This window comes from Hippocampus comes, unplaced genomic scaffold (genome assembly GCF_001891065.2).
Source record: "Hippocampus comes isolate QL1 unplaced genomic scaffold, H_comes_QL1_v1.1 scaffold72, whole genome shotgun sequence".
Lineage (NCBI taxonomy): Eukaryota > Metazoa > Chordata > Actinopteri > Syngnathiformes > Syngnathidae > Hippocampus > Hippocampus comes.
The window spans coordinates 728,660-742,741 of NW_017806030.1; the positions used below are offsets into that span (position 1 = coordinate 728,660).

Sequence of the window (14,082 nt, forward strand, 5' to 3'; positions counted from 1 at the left end):
ATTCTGGGTATCTTTGAATTTTAAATATTCCTGTGTTAATGTTACGAAGCTTATCAGCGAAGTGTGTGTTCGTGTTAACCCAAAAATACATCACACATGTTAAGTGCTTTAAGACAACGGCAGGAACTCAATCTAATTTTTCTTTTTAACGTTAATCAGCATTTGCGTGCCAAAGCTAACGTGATGCTAGTTAGCAAAAAGTCTGAGAGCATTAATATATTTGAGAAGTCCGATTGGATGCTTGCATGAAGACAATGACACATTGTCATTTTTATTGTCAGTTTTTTTTTATGCTAACATCACAATGATTGGGAGCCAAAGGTGTGTGAGCGTGAACCAACTAATCCAATCTGCCTCATCTTCCAAAAATAAAGAAACAAACCAAAAAAAAAAAAACCTACTACACAAAGCAGAATTTGTAACTGTTTCCTGCATGTCACCCTCTAGAGGCTGGAGGTCAAAATGCAGCATCGCTACTTCGGCGTGTAACATGTAACACATTTTTTGCTGTCTGTTCTTTTGAATCGAAAGTTGAAAAATGTGACTGTAAATAGCAGCTTCAGGAAGGAATGATGAAAAATTCATTGGGGAATAAAACCATAGGTAATTATGAACTGGTATTAAGACCGCAATAAAACAAAGAAAAACAAATAGATGATACGACCAGATTCAAATTGGGATCTTACATAAGTCATATTTTGTCATAATTTTCACGAAAATATGACAATTTTCTTTTCAATATATATTTCCTTTTTTCTCTGAAAAATACATGATTCCCTTGAAAAAAAACCGACAATTCTCATGAGATTCTTTTTTTCTCCCGACTTTATTGTATGATAGTTCTGACTTTAGTCTGAGTATTTTGTTATTCTTTTGAATGTGGTCTTAACACTCGTTGGTAGCTGATCAGTCAAACATAATGAAATAAAGTGTGTTTGAGTGATGTTCTCTTTTCGCTTGTTTTCAGCAGTTCAAGATGGGACACAGAACGAGGGTCTTTGGCGGAGGCATGGCGAGGAGTTTGCACCCACTTCTTCCCTGCCATTTCAGTATTTTCTGACTTAGCCCCTGCCCCTCAGCCCTCAGAGCTCCAGCTCCTTGGACACTTTGGTGGCGATGTCCCTGAAAGCGAGCGGCGCCCCCCAGAGGCGCTTGAAGCGCACACCGCTGCTCTGCGCCGGCCCGCCAGGCAGCTGGCACACTTCGGCCTCAAAGGCCACACGGGCGCCAGCCGCTCCATGCGTGCAGGACAGCAGGAAGGGGCCCGCCAGATGGACTTGGCAGCCGCAGCCCTGGGCCGCCTCCCGCAGAGCCAGGACCACTTCGGCTGGGTCGCGGGGGCTGCGGACCCTCACATCCCAGCCGCTTCGGGGGGTCCGGGGCTCGGCCGCTTTCTGATGCCCAGATATATGGCGACTGAATAAAATATGGGGTGGTGAAAGAGGGAGGGGGAGGGGGGATGAATGGAGGTTAGATGAGTTATGATGAGTTTGACGGAGAGAAAGCAAGAGGAAAAATAGATTACTGTCACACATTAGTTCAATTTAAATACAACATCCCTTCATATAGTAACCAAGGGCTTTTGGTCATTAATTGCTGAGAACTAGACACAACTTGCGTTAATAAGACTTATATTCTAAAAAAAAAAAATTATGTTATATTTCATATTGTATGTAAATTTTAAATTATTATTTCTGTGTGTGTATATATATAAAATCACCATATTAAAACACAGAACCAAATCAAAATCTGTCTATCTAATCACTGCATTAAAACAGAGGACATCCAACTTTGAACAAGTCAAAAAGTGTCTGGACTTTGAAGAGAAAAATCATACACACCATAAAAGAACCGGAACCGGAAAAGAATTACGGTACGCTACACCGTATATCAGGTGGGCTGGCTCAAAAGGTTAAAAGTATATTAGTATAGTATGAAATATTTCTATCAGTGGGATTAACCTGTAAAAACAACAACAAAAAAAATATCTCTACAAAATTAGAAAGTTGCTCCTGAAATGAAGGTATTGTTTCACAAAACTGCTTTTTTCGAGCCTTGATTATACTAATCACTGACTGTCATTTGTTACCTTTAAGGACATGGATAAATTGTTAAGCAGCTTTTCTGACAAAAAACACACATATCAGGTTTGTAGATGCCACATCTGCTGACTCCTCTATTTAAGATAAGAAACCCTTTATTTGTCTCACAATGGAGAAATTCACAATTTACAGAAACAAAATTATGAAAGGGAGAAAGTAGGAAAACTTGAGGAAATACATTTTTCTCTAAATCTTTTTTTTTCCACAATGAATATCTAAGTTTTCCGAATGACTACTTTCTACATCACAAGTCAAAAGAGGGTGAAAAAGGAGGCCTATGTTGTGCAAATAGAGTTCTCTGCTTTTTTTTCTCTCTTTTTTTCACGGGATGGTCAACTACGAGCAACCACAGCACGGCTAACTAAGCTAACGTTACCTGCTGCTGTTGTTAGCCTGAGACACTGAGAGGAAAAACACAACTTTTAAGAAACAAAAGGCACATTTGTGCATTAACGGTTTGCTAATTCTCATGCTTGATCCTTATATGGTATAATTAAATATAGATTTGCTCACATAAGTAGGACACCACAGTTTGATTACTGTGTATATGATTTATCTGAACAACAACAAAAAAGACCTCTGCCATAAGATTACAATAATTTACAAATTCTTGTTTTACAAATAAATTTTCTTCTCCAAAATTGTGGCTTATTTTTTCATACATTTATTTTCCAAAAAAACCCTTTTTTTGCCCCATTGAAAAATGCTGAAAATTTAGATTGAAAATCTTTCACAACTCACCTTGTGACCGGAGATCTGCTGATTCTCTCAGGTTCGTCTGTGACCCTCAAGAGGAAGACAAAAGATGTCTATTAGAAAACAACCAGGAAAAAAAAAAACAATAACATGAAAAAACACACCTCCTGCTTAAGTTCTACCTCAATGAGTACACTGATTAAAACACATAACATGGCTACTCATCCATCACAGTGATCAGATGTAAACAGCACACACAATGAATATGAGGACTTCACACGAAACAGTCATGTGTTCTGCTGCATCTGTGTTGTGACTGATTTTATCTTGACACCTCAGAGACCTGTTGTGTGACAAAGTAAGGCTGAATAAATGTGGAGAAGAGTACAGGTGCATGATGGGAGGACAGCAAGAGAATACAATAGCAGTAGCAGAACAAAACCCAAACTGTGTAAAGTGTTGGTCCAACAGCAGGGCAAAGGAGATTAACATCGTTTAACCTTGCTGGGAAACAGCAAAGACACTCGCTCAGGATCACGCGGGCACAAGCTGCCATCTTCTTAAACCACACCAACACACACGTACACACACACACACACACACACAATTCTATTCTTTGGAAACAACTTTAACTTTAAAAGCCACCTCCATTTGTATAGCACTACCTAACGAGCAAGCATAGTATGATCAGAATTGAAGAAAAAAAAAGAAAAGTTTAAAAATATATTTTTTCTTTGTGGAGGAGTTTTCCAAATCAATGACTTAATTTAGAGAGCGACTTTCTAACTATGGAGTATTTTTTTCCCCTGCAGGTAGATTGAGCCTTGAGTTCCTTAAAGCAAGGGTTTTATTATGCAATTAAAAAAACACACACACACAAATATACATTAACATTACACTCTTCCACTCTAAACTTCGACTATTTTTTTTTCTTTCCCGTGAGGCCCATTACACCTACTCTATGTACAAAGCCCCAAACCCCAATAAACTGCTCTACCTTGTTCAACCCATAGGGGCGGCACTGCGGCCCAAACCAGGGCCACACCCACCTCTTACGCTCTCTTCTCTTCATACAACCGATCGCAGATGACACAAGCATGCACTTCACCGATGCACACAGACGCACACACACACACTCATAGACTTTAAGTCAGGCACGCAAACAGTGCAGACAGACACTCGGGTTGCTGCTGGTTACAGCCGCTGTCAGATGACATTATGATTTCAAAGTTTAAATATTAAAGACCAAAATTCTTACATACCGCCAATACATGCTTACAGTACACTCCAACCAGTGATAGGGACAGCTAGATAAACACACGGGTAGACACAGATGGACATGTAGCGAGACACACAGCAGCCAGAAAAGATGGGAAAGGAAGACTTACTAACTGTTTTTGTGGCTTGCGGGAGGTTGCAGCCCGACACGGATTTGTTTGAACTCTGACGCTTAGATGGGTCAAGAGTGACCCTGGAAGAAGAGGAAGAGGAGGTATGGAATGACAATAAGAGCAGAGTGTCAGGGCAAAGAAAGAAAGTGGGAGAGGAGAGGAGGAAAACAACATGGAGGTGAGAGGAAACAAAGCAGAAGATTGAAGAAGAAGACAGGATGGCAAATCGGCAGGTGACTGGTGAGGGGAAGCAAACGTGGTTAGACAATCAAGCAAACACTGAAAAGCAACAACAAGCAGAACGCAACGCGTGGAAAAGAAAGTTGTCCACATCAGACGGACGCCATCACAAGGCGCAAACGTCATCAAATATGTCGTAATGTGTCACAAAAACTGCGGGGAGGCACTTCAATGCAAGAAGTAATGCCATACAATGATATGATACCTCAGTGTGAATGAACTGAGAGGTTCCTTTCATTAAAATCTCGTTCCCACAAAGCCACAACGTTCTGTTCAGCCGGACACGCTTTTTTCAGAAGGTTAAAAGTTTGACAGAATCGTTACTTTTCGTCGATACGATATGGAGACTGGGAGCGCAGCAGCCAAGTGTGGACGAGGGAAAGCGAAGGCACAGCAACAGGCTAAAGCTAACTTTGGTATCTTTAGAACTTTTGTATGACAATAAAAAATATCAAATTCATTACACAGAATTGTTAAAAGTCAGCCTTATGCGAAAGTAAAGGCAAATGAACCATAAATTATTTCAATTTTTTATTTGCTTAGTTAAAATAGAATTGTTAACTTGCTAAACACTTGGATTTGCAGTCTTTCAAGTGTTCACGGCAACAGCTTGACAAAATTCTACCAAACAACTGTGGCATAAACGAAACTCAGTAAATCATACGTCAGAATCCAGCAAAAATGATACAAAAAAAGATCAAGGTCCTCAAGGTTAGCTAAAGCTAGCGCATACTTTTGTCAGTTCTTGTCAAGTAGTGTCAAAATGTGCACACTTTAAGCATTGCCATTACCATCGTGTTTGCTTTTGCCAATGAAGAAGCATCGAAGGCCAATAGAGATGTTCTGAGTTGTTAACTGTAGCGTGGAAAAGCAGCGCTACGATGGTACACTCTCGACAGCGCGGACTCAGCTATCTCCATCCCCGCAGTGAAAACAGACCTGCTCGCCATTTACCGGAACCGTATCAAATTAACCTGCACTACCAGGTGGATACGAAGTCACATTTTTTTTTACATGGATTATGAAGTTATCGCCATGTCTCAGACTACTGTACCAAAACTAAACTGTACTGCCTGCTGGAAAAAAAGGGTGGTACACTATGATGTTTTTTTTTTTTTTTTTAGACCGTTTATGTAGCTATTGCCATCCTGCTTCCACACCCCTGCGCTGGACACTAAAACCTGATCAGGATTTATCTGGACCATATTGAACCGAATTGTTCTGCCTGGTGGAAACGAGGCTAAAGATGTAAACCTGAGGCGGACAACTTGTCAAAGCTTCATTGAAAAAGAATAAAAGCTGACTTTGTTAGTAGATGAGATCGTTATGTACTAATAGAAGTCATTGAAATGAGTCCACAGCACATCATCATCCAGTGCACTTAAAAATGTCCGTTTTTAGCCTGCTAAACATTTAGCCACAACGCTAGTCCAGAGTCAGCAGATGTGTCCTCTTCCCGCCATGATTTTCTCCCGCGGCTTCTCCGCTTACCTGCGGGTCAACTTGGAGGTGAGCTTGCTGAGCAGGTTGCTGGTGGTGCGTGGGGTCCTGGCACCGGACAGGGTGCCGCCAGTGTCATGCGACAAGGTGGGCGAGGCTGGTGTCACATGTAAGGGCGGCCGGCGGTCTCGGATTTGCCCGCCGTGGAAGGTGCTCCTGGCCGTGGAGCCCCGGGAGAGACGCGAGGAGGGCGTGGAGGTGGAGGAGGACGACATGGCTGATGCGCCGGTGATGCTGTGGGTGGAGGGAGAAGCGGGGGGCAGCCGATGGGAAATCGAACTGGGGTGGAAGAACAAGGGGAGGAAAAACGTTTTTGTTTTTTTTTTACCCGAATGGAGTTCCAGGAGGGCATTCGTCTTCTCATGGAGCACTAATGCATGTGCGCACCTAATCCTTCAATATTACCCTCAGGCTGCTTTTCATTTCGCTCTACATAGCAGAAATGCACGCACACACAGTAACGCACACCACACAAATCACACATAAGCTAACTAAAGCAGCATTGATGTTGCAGTAAATATAAACATCTTCTAAACATTGGAACACAAGCGGGAGCAACACAGGAAAACAAAGCATTTAACAATACGCAAAGCCATGAATTCTTTTTGCTCTGCCAACAACTATTTGTCCTGGTGCATCTTAGTTTCATTGGTCATCTTTGTTCTTCATCGTCAAATTTATGTGCATTATGTTTCTGAATATGATGAAATGTCCATCCAATGGCCAGAAGGAGCAACACAATCAACGTCCACTGAATTAAAGCACGTTGCAAAAACTGTTTTCGTTATTTAAATTCAATTTAATTTTGTAACTATTGTAGGCTTGAAACTGTACAGTGTTATACTGCCTAGTACTATTTCTCACTTATGAAATAAACAAAACATGAAAATAATGGGTAGTGTTTTTTGAGGTGGCGGGAACAAATTCACATCAGTTCGATGAGCTGATTTGAGAGACGAGTATATGAGTTAAGAAGAGTGGTCACGGAACGAATCAAACTCGTTGGTCAAGGTGCCACTTTATATAGAAGAGTAAAGTAATCTTGGATGACGAGCCATGTGTTGCTTCACCAAATCTAAAACCAGATATTTTCTGTCTATTCGCACAGGTGCTTCTCTTCTCAAGTGTTAAAAGAATTCACCAAAGAGTGTGTGCGTGTGTGGACCTGCACGTGTTTACCCCATCAAAGCAGCGTGGCATGGCATTAACATTGACAAAGCCTCGGAGGCAAATGTAGGCATGGAGGGTGGTGTTGATGTGGGCACTGGGCCAATTGCAACTTTGTCACCACAATGCTTCCTCCTACTTTATTATGCGCTGTCTTTGACTTAATAACTCTTGATTCACTAAAAATAATAATTAGTCTTTGCTTTTCTAGAGTAAATCAAGATTGTAAGCATCGCACTCACAATTTAGAGTCTTCAATGTAAATAATAATAAGCATGTTTTGGGAAAGTAGGAGGAAATCCCCATGCCAACACAGGGAGAACGTCCAAAGTCCACAAAGAACTTTGAAATTCCGAACGGCGAGGCAGATGTGCTAACCACACATCTAGCGTGCTGCTGGAAATCGAACTTAGTCCTGATACTTAATCACAAAGATTTATTCATTTGATTTCTTGCTCTTTGCTCTCCGTTGTGTGACTATCAGGAGTCTTCAAAGGACAAGTACCAATAATCCTACTTGATTTAGTTTCATTTAATCTTATTATGCTATTGGTTCACTCTTAAGTTAATGTTGTGTAATGTTCCTCCCACACATGAGCTCCTGCTAGAGTAACAGCTAGTATCACTGATAAATGTCCTGTATTTAGTTGAAAAGATGCGGGCTCTGGCTACAGCAAGGAGACCAACTTCACCGCAGCAAAGTGAAGACGATGGGGTACAATGTTGTCGTGAAGGCTAAGTTAGGGATGAGCCAACGTGAGTGAAAGACAGACATAGCGAACGGCAAGAGGCGACTGTGTCTGACACACTCAGAAGCACCAACACCATCTGTCACAACAAGACATCTCATGCTGACTCCATAAACACACAGATCAATTTGTTTAGCTCCAAACCTTTACCCCGCCAAACATGCAAGACAAATTTCTAGTGAAATCTCTGCCCAAAGTCATTTTAATCATATTTATTGGCTATTCGAGTAATCAAAAAGAAGAGGAGACCTCATGTATTTACAGTTGGAAATGCTTCTCACCTGTTTTCTTTGCCATTTTGCAACAATGAGTGTCTGTCTGTGCTGCAGACGTATGTATTCCTTCGCGTCATGCCACTAGCAGCGACATTACTCTGCGGGGGATGAGGAGGTGGGGAAAGACGTCAACAACAAAATATGTCCAATTCAACAGAGGTGGGCTTCAGTCACATATTGCATGAGCAAGTTATAAATGAGTCTTAACCTTCAAGTTTGAAGTGTCAGGACAAATCAATTTGAAGTAAATTGAAAGTCAAGTGATATAACTTTGCGACCTTGGCAGTCATAACATACATTTCACATTGATCATAACACAAAAAAAATATATATTTACACGAGGTATGAGGCGTTTGCTGGTTTCAAGGTACAGCATACCGCAATTTTAAAATACATCGCAGTTTAACTTTCCTATCAGCACTGACAGTATTTATTTACACATTAATAAATTATATGTACAATTACTTCACAAAAACATTTTGTAAGATAACGAATGAGCTGCGTTCCAGCTGGTTATGGCCAAGTAGATGTCGAACTTCACCCAATTTGATGCTAGCAAGTGTTAAGTAAGTTGAGTCTCTCGTAACTGTTAGCCAAGTAAGTCCTAAAATTGGCAACTCAAGTCTGACTCGAGGAAAGTCATGTGACTCAAATCCAAAAGAGGACTCACGCGCATTTAAATACATTAAAGAGTTCATTTCAGGTTAATGTGGCTGCTGCTTGATTTTTTTTCAATTGTTCCAGTTATCCAAGTGTCGGCAAAGGAATCAAGACATCTATATCTGATTTAATGAGCCATTTGCAGTGCCAGAAGGTCTGTGTGCACAAAAATTTGCATGTTTTTTTTTAGATGCTCAACTGAAATTGTCTTGGCAAAATCGTTTGACTGTCTTTGTTCTTTGAAGTAACAACTCACTGCTAAAACGTGTTCTAAAAAAAAAGCTGAGATGACTCGACGAACATAACAGCCGGCTGGCTACAGAGTTGGCTCAAGGTGCTACTCCTCCATCTTGAAAAAGTCACAAATTTTGATGACATTTCCACCTTGAAAAGCATCAGCAACCAACAACTGAATATACCCATTACATGAGCCCACACATTTCAAGAATGGGAGGATTCTTGAACATAGCATTTTACCTAAAGTTAATCTGCCGGATACTAATCTCAACACATGGATGCATGGACTCAATGTAACTCAGTGAAAGATATACATTTTTGAATGTTACCATGGCGGAGTTGGCCTCCTTCCGTCTGTCGGGAATCTCGGCTTTGTTGGGATTATGAGCAGAGCTGACCATCGGGCTAGAGGGCGTCGGGATGCTCCGAGAACCCACGGTGTTGTTGTTGGACTTGCGGACTGAGAGCCTTTCCTCCTTAAGTCCAGAAACTTCTCCCACCCCACTCGGGCTGCGCTTGGGGTGCGCTGACCCAGGAGCTGCCGGACCACCTGCGAGACAAAAGATGCAAGCAGATTAGGGCCGGTTTGAAGCTTCGGGGATGTGATGTCAAGAAGTCATACAGAAGTCAGAGTGCCGTCTCTGGCGCTGATAGGTGGAGACGCTGCGTTGTGGCTTGTAGGCTGAGGAGGAGGACGCAGCCGCAGCGGAGGAAGTAGAGTGTTTGCTGGTACCGTTGACGATGGTGCCGGGCCTGACGCGAGCCAGGCTCAGACTGCTGCCTGAGCGGGACACGGTGCTTTCGGCCTGAGACAACAGAGAGTGACTGCAATGACATTTTGTGACAGTGTTGTGCTGGGAGTGTGAACAGAGCACGTCACAGAAGAAACAGAGCCAAGTTTGGAGTTTATTAAAATAAAAGGCAAGAATCCTATCAAATTGAAATTGCATTATAACAGATCAGAATTGAAGTAAATTGTATTGTAAAAAGAGAGATTGGGATTATTATGTATCATACTGGAATGCAATTGGTGGGAATAATATGGAGTGAATCGCATCGGAGAGATTTGTACAGTAATTGCAGCAAATCAAATCATATCTAACAACATTGTCATTGAAGTGAACTACAACGTATTGTAGTTGGTGTGAATCATATCATACTACATCGTAATTGCATTTTTAATTGCATCCTCATAAATTGAGTGAATCAGATTGTATAATATTACAACTCACGGCAACTGACGTGAATCATGTCGTTGGCATGAATCATGTCGTAATTGCAGTGAATGCCGTATAGTACTTGGAGTAAATAGTATCATAATTGGAGTGCATTGCATGTTAATGAGTTGGAACACAATGAAATTTCAGCGAATCATATCGAATTGGAGTGTATCATACAGAAACAACCACAATCCCATACATGTCATACTTGCCTCGTTCTTGCGTGCCAGCAGCAAGTACGTGGCCGTCACCTCGTTGTACTTGTGACCGACCAGAGAATCTCGGATCTCCTCCCTCGTGAAACCCATCCCCACCATCACATCTGCAACACCAAGTGTCAAAGTCATGCAAGCTTCAAATCAGTGCTTTAATCGCTCTCATGGTATTTACTCACCGATGCGGACGTTGTCGTTGAAGTCCTCCTCGGGCTCTTTGTGAGGTTTTAGCTCCTCTCCATCGTAGCTCACATTCAACCACTTGTCTTTCATGATTTGCTGGTAAATTCATGTCAGCAAAATTATTATATCTTATCATGACTGCAAGATAGGGCTGCGCTATATGGCCTAACAACATTGTCATTGAAGTGAATTGTACCATTCCTTTTTTTTTTGGCAAGAAGTAGTCGCTGAACCCATTTTACAAAAATAGTTACGAAGGGGGTCGGAAAAGTCACCAAATAAAGGACTGCAATCAATTCATTCAACTAGCAACACTGAATGCACCTCTCTGTTCGCAGAGCATGGCGTTAGTGTGAGCAGAGAATATCAGCAGGGATGTGCTTTGCACAACAGACTGCACTAAAATAAAACATTTAGAGAAATAATAAATCACACTGAAATAAACTTGAACGAATGGCTCATTCCTACTACAGATGTTGCCACTCACCTCCAGTGAACAGCGCTTGGTTGGGTTTAGGACCAAGAAGCGGCGCAGGATTCCCTCGCAGTCTGTGGACATGTAGAAGGGCACACGGTATTTCCCTCTCAGGACACGCTCACGCAGCTCCTAAACGAAACACAAATCCAGATGAGTTTCGGCCACAGAGACAATGATACAATTATGATACCCACCTTCAGGTTTTGGCCATCAAAGGGCAGCGAGCCGCTGACCAGCGTGTAGAGGATGACACCCAGGCTCCAGATGTCGACCTCAGGGCCATCGTACTTCTTGCCTTGGAAAAGTTCGGGTGCGGCATAGGGTGGTGAGCCACAGAAGGTGTCCAGCTTGCTGCCAGCCATGAACTCGTTGCTGAAGCCAAAGTCAGCGATTTTGATGTTGGAGTTGGCGTCCAGCAGCAGATTCTCTGCCTTAGATGGTGGAGCACAAAAGATGATGTCATAGTGGCACATATTTATATGACTAAATCCAAAAACTTTTTCCGCACAAATTGTGTCTGTAAATTATTATTATTATACTTTGGTGTGCACTCACCTTCAAGTCTCTGTGAACAATGTTCTTCTGATGGCAATAGTGCACAGCTGATACAATCTGTGTAAAGACAAGAAAACATGCTTCATATACAGTGGACAATTGAATAGATTATTTCACTGCCACTGTTTATTTTATTCTGCAGTGTAACCCAGTGAAATAGTCTGTAGTGTCATTCTGTCACACAGCTAAACTACAGCCGATCTTTGCTGGCTCTCATGCTTTTTACTGTGTATGGTGCAGCAAATGCGTCATTTTTTTTTCTTATTCATCAGAAATACAAGTAGGGAGAAGTTGGAACCGACCTGTCGGAACTTGCCGCGGGCCTCTTTCTCCTTCATGCGGCCGTGAGCCACGAGGTAGTCAAACACCTCCCCTGCGAGTGATGACAAGCTTGAATGTCAATGACATTGATTGCAGTTTTAAACAACAATAATAAAGTAACACTGCAGAATCAAAGCAACTCTGCTCTGGGACACTACAAACAAAAACAAGGGTGGAGAAGTGGGGTCTCTGACAATTTATTATTATTTTTTTTTTTTACAAATCCACCTCAGAGACTGAGATTTTCATCCACTTGCTTTGAAATGGCAGTGTTAACTTTCTCAGGATGCGTGAACGAAACGTCAACAGAAGCTATGCTTCTAGGCCTTTGAAATTTTTTTTTTTTTTTTTTTTTTTTGGAATGACAGCTTGTTTTATTCGAGAAACTGATAGAATCGCTGCAGTAAAGTGGGGACTGTGGGGTCATAAATAACAAATAATGAATTGTCAGCTAACTGTTAACTGCATCCCCCTTCAAACAATGAAAGATTGCCTCCAAAGTAAGCTTGGATAGACTCCAACTCAGCAAATTGATGGGTGGTCTTTTTGATGGCTTGTCACTTTTTTGAGACTCGAGGCTAACAAGTAGCTTGATGCCTTGTAAAAAAAAACAAACAAGCAAGCAAAAAAAACAAAAAAAAAAAAAAAAACAACAATTTGTGGTTGGAAAAAAAAAGCCTCATTTGTCTGTCTCCTTTTGTGTCCTTTCTTCAGGAATACACTAAAGCACACTTCATCTTTGTAAGCTCCAATAAATCCAACAGCTGGAGTTTATGTAATATGTAAATATTCATCCATCTGGCGGAAAAAGAACAACCACAATCTGGTCTAACGTGTTGGCCAAACAACTGAAGGTGAGTCAGCTACTTTGACACACAGTACATTAATTCTTTTTTTTTTTTTTTTTTTAAATGGAGTCACAAGTCATCTCCAGTTTGTGATATGGACTACTTTATTGTGTGAGTAGATTGAGACTGGCTGCTCTGTCAGTTCATTTGACGTTGGATAGTGTGCGTTTGTCTCCCATTTTGTGTGCTCGCTCCTTGTTAGATATTGTCGGCAGGCAGGAGAGACACCAGCACAGAGATGAAAGAAGAAAGGTAAACAGAAGCTTTCAAATTAGGAAGGCGCTAGTTTTCGCTGCATTGTGTGCTCATGCATAATAAAAATGATTCAAGTGTGACAGATCTGGAAGCACATATACCAACAATTGGTCTGAATTTGAGTATTTTAAAAGTGAGTTTCTAAAAAGTATCCTGAACAATTATCCTGTGGCATGGAGTGTATTGAGATCGATTATGATGTGTGGGGTGCACAAAGATAGATTATGCTGTGCTCAGTGTGCTACGTTAATTAAGAGAGAGTTTTACTCCATTCCGTGCCAGCTCCTCGAAAAACGGTCCGGCCGGCAATCGTAAATGTTAACCGTTTACAATATTTACGACTGAAAACCTTTATGGGTGTGTTCAAAACCAAGTTGGGCCAAAGCGGACTTCCTGCTCAATCCAAAAGAGAAGCTCACTGAAGGTGACATTGTTGGCACACACAATTAGAGGAGCATTTGAGCTGTGCTGAGTGTTTGTACATGTCCCTTAAAGTTCTTCACCTAAATGAAAAAAACAGCTTGCCAGACAAGATCACATTTAGCCAGTAGCTTCTTGTATTTCTTCTTCTTCTTCTACTACCTGTACTACTCTTTCTTCATTCTGGATGCCCTGTGGCACCCAGTTGCCTCTCACAGTTCAGTCTAAGTACTACGACATACAGGCTTATGTGTGTGGTGTGCTGTGTTGCTCCTCTCCAGACAGTAAAAACATATAGCCATTTTCCGAAAAAAAAAAAAATTAATTATGTTATATAAATTAGTATGTGTGCGTTGGCGTCACCGACCTCCACTGGCGTATTCCATGATCAAATATAGAGTCTTCTCCGTCTCTATGACCTCAAAAAGCTGGACTGTAGCACACAAATGCAAAAGGTCACAATAAATGAAACGGACCAAAAGATCAATAGACACACTTAAGTGTGACTCACCGATGTTGGGATGGTTGAGGGTTTTCATGATGCGTACCTCACGAAAAAGCTAGAAAAAG

At 41.5% G+C, this 14,082-nt stretch overlaps 1 protein-coding gene across 4 annotated transcripts in view; it reads right to left on the reverse strand.

Annotated features, from left to right (window-relative positions):
* Positions 1-802: 802 nt before the first annotated feature.
* The window catches only part of mark4b (MAP/microtubule affinity-regulating kinase 4b), a 30,234-nt gene continuing 16,954 nt past the window's right edge, over positions 803-14,082 (reverse strand). Inside the window, exons 4-18 of one of the 4 annotated variants that reach the window (XM_019892772.1) lie at positions 14,024-14,072; positions 13,880-13,945; positions 11,971-12,041; positions 11,669-11,725; positions 11,308-11,544; positions 11,123-11,242; positions 10,632-10,731; positions 10,450-10,559; positions 9,640-9,823; positions 9,347-9,567; positions 8,127-8,218; positions 5,921-6,208; positions 4,187-4,269; positions 2,844-2,880; positions 803-1,416 (exon numbers count right to left, since the gene is read on the reverse strand). In XM_019892772.1, the coding sequence (XP_019748331.1) occupies positions 1,083-1,416; positions 2,844-2,880; positions 4,187-4,269; positions 5,921-6,208; positions 8,127-8,218; positions 9,347-9,567; positions 9,640-9,823; positions 10,450-10,559; positions 10,632-10,731; positions 11,123-11,242; positions 11,308-11,544; positions 11,669-11,725; positions 11,971-12,041; positions 13,880-13,945; positions 14,024-14,072 (2,049 nt within the window). In that variant the 3' untranslated portion in view covers positions 803-1,082. Of the gene's footprint in view, positions 1,417-2,843; positions 2,889-4,186; positions 4,270-5,920; positions 6,209-8,126; positions 8,219-9,346; positions 9,568-9,639; positions 9,824-10,449; positions 10,560-10,631; positions 10,732-11,122; positions 11,243-11,307; positions 11,545-11,668; positions 11,726-11,970; positions 12,042-13,879; positions 13,946-14,023; positions 14,073-14,082 lie in introns of all 4 variants that reach the window. The other 3 variants (XM_019892775.1, XM_019892774.1, XM_019892776.1) reach the window with 3 other exon arrangements.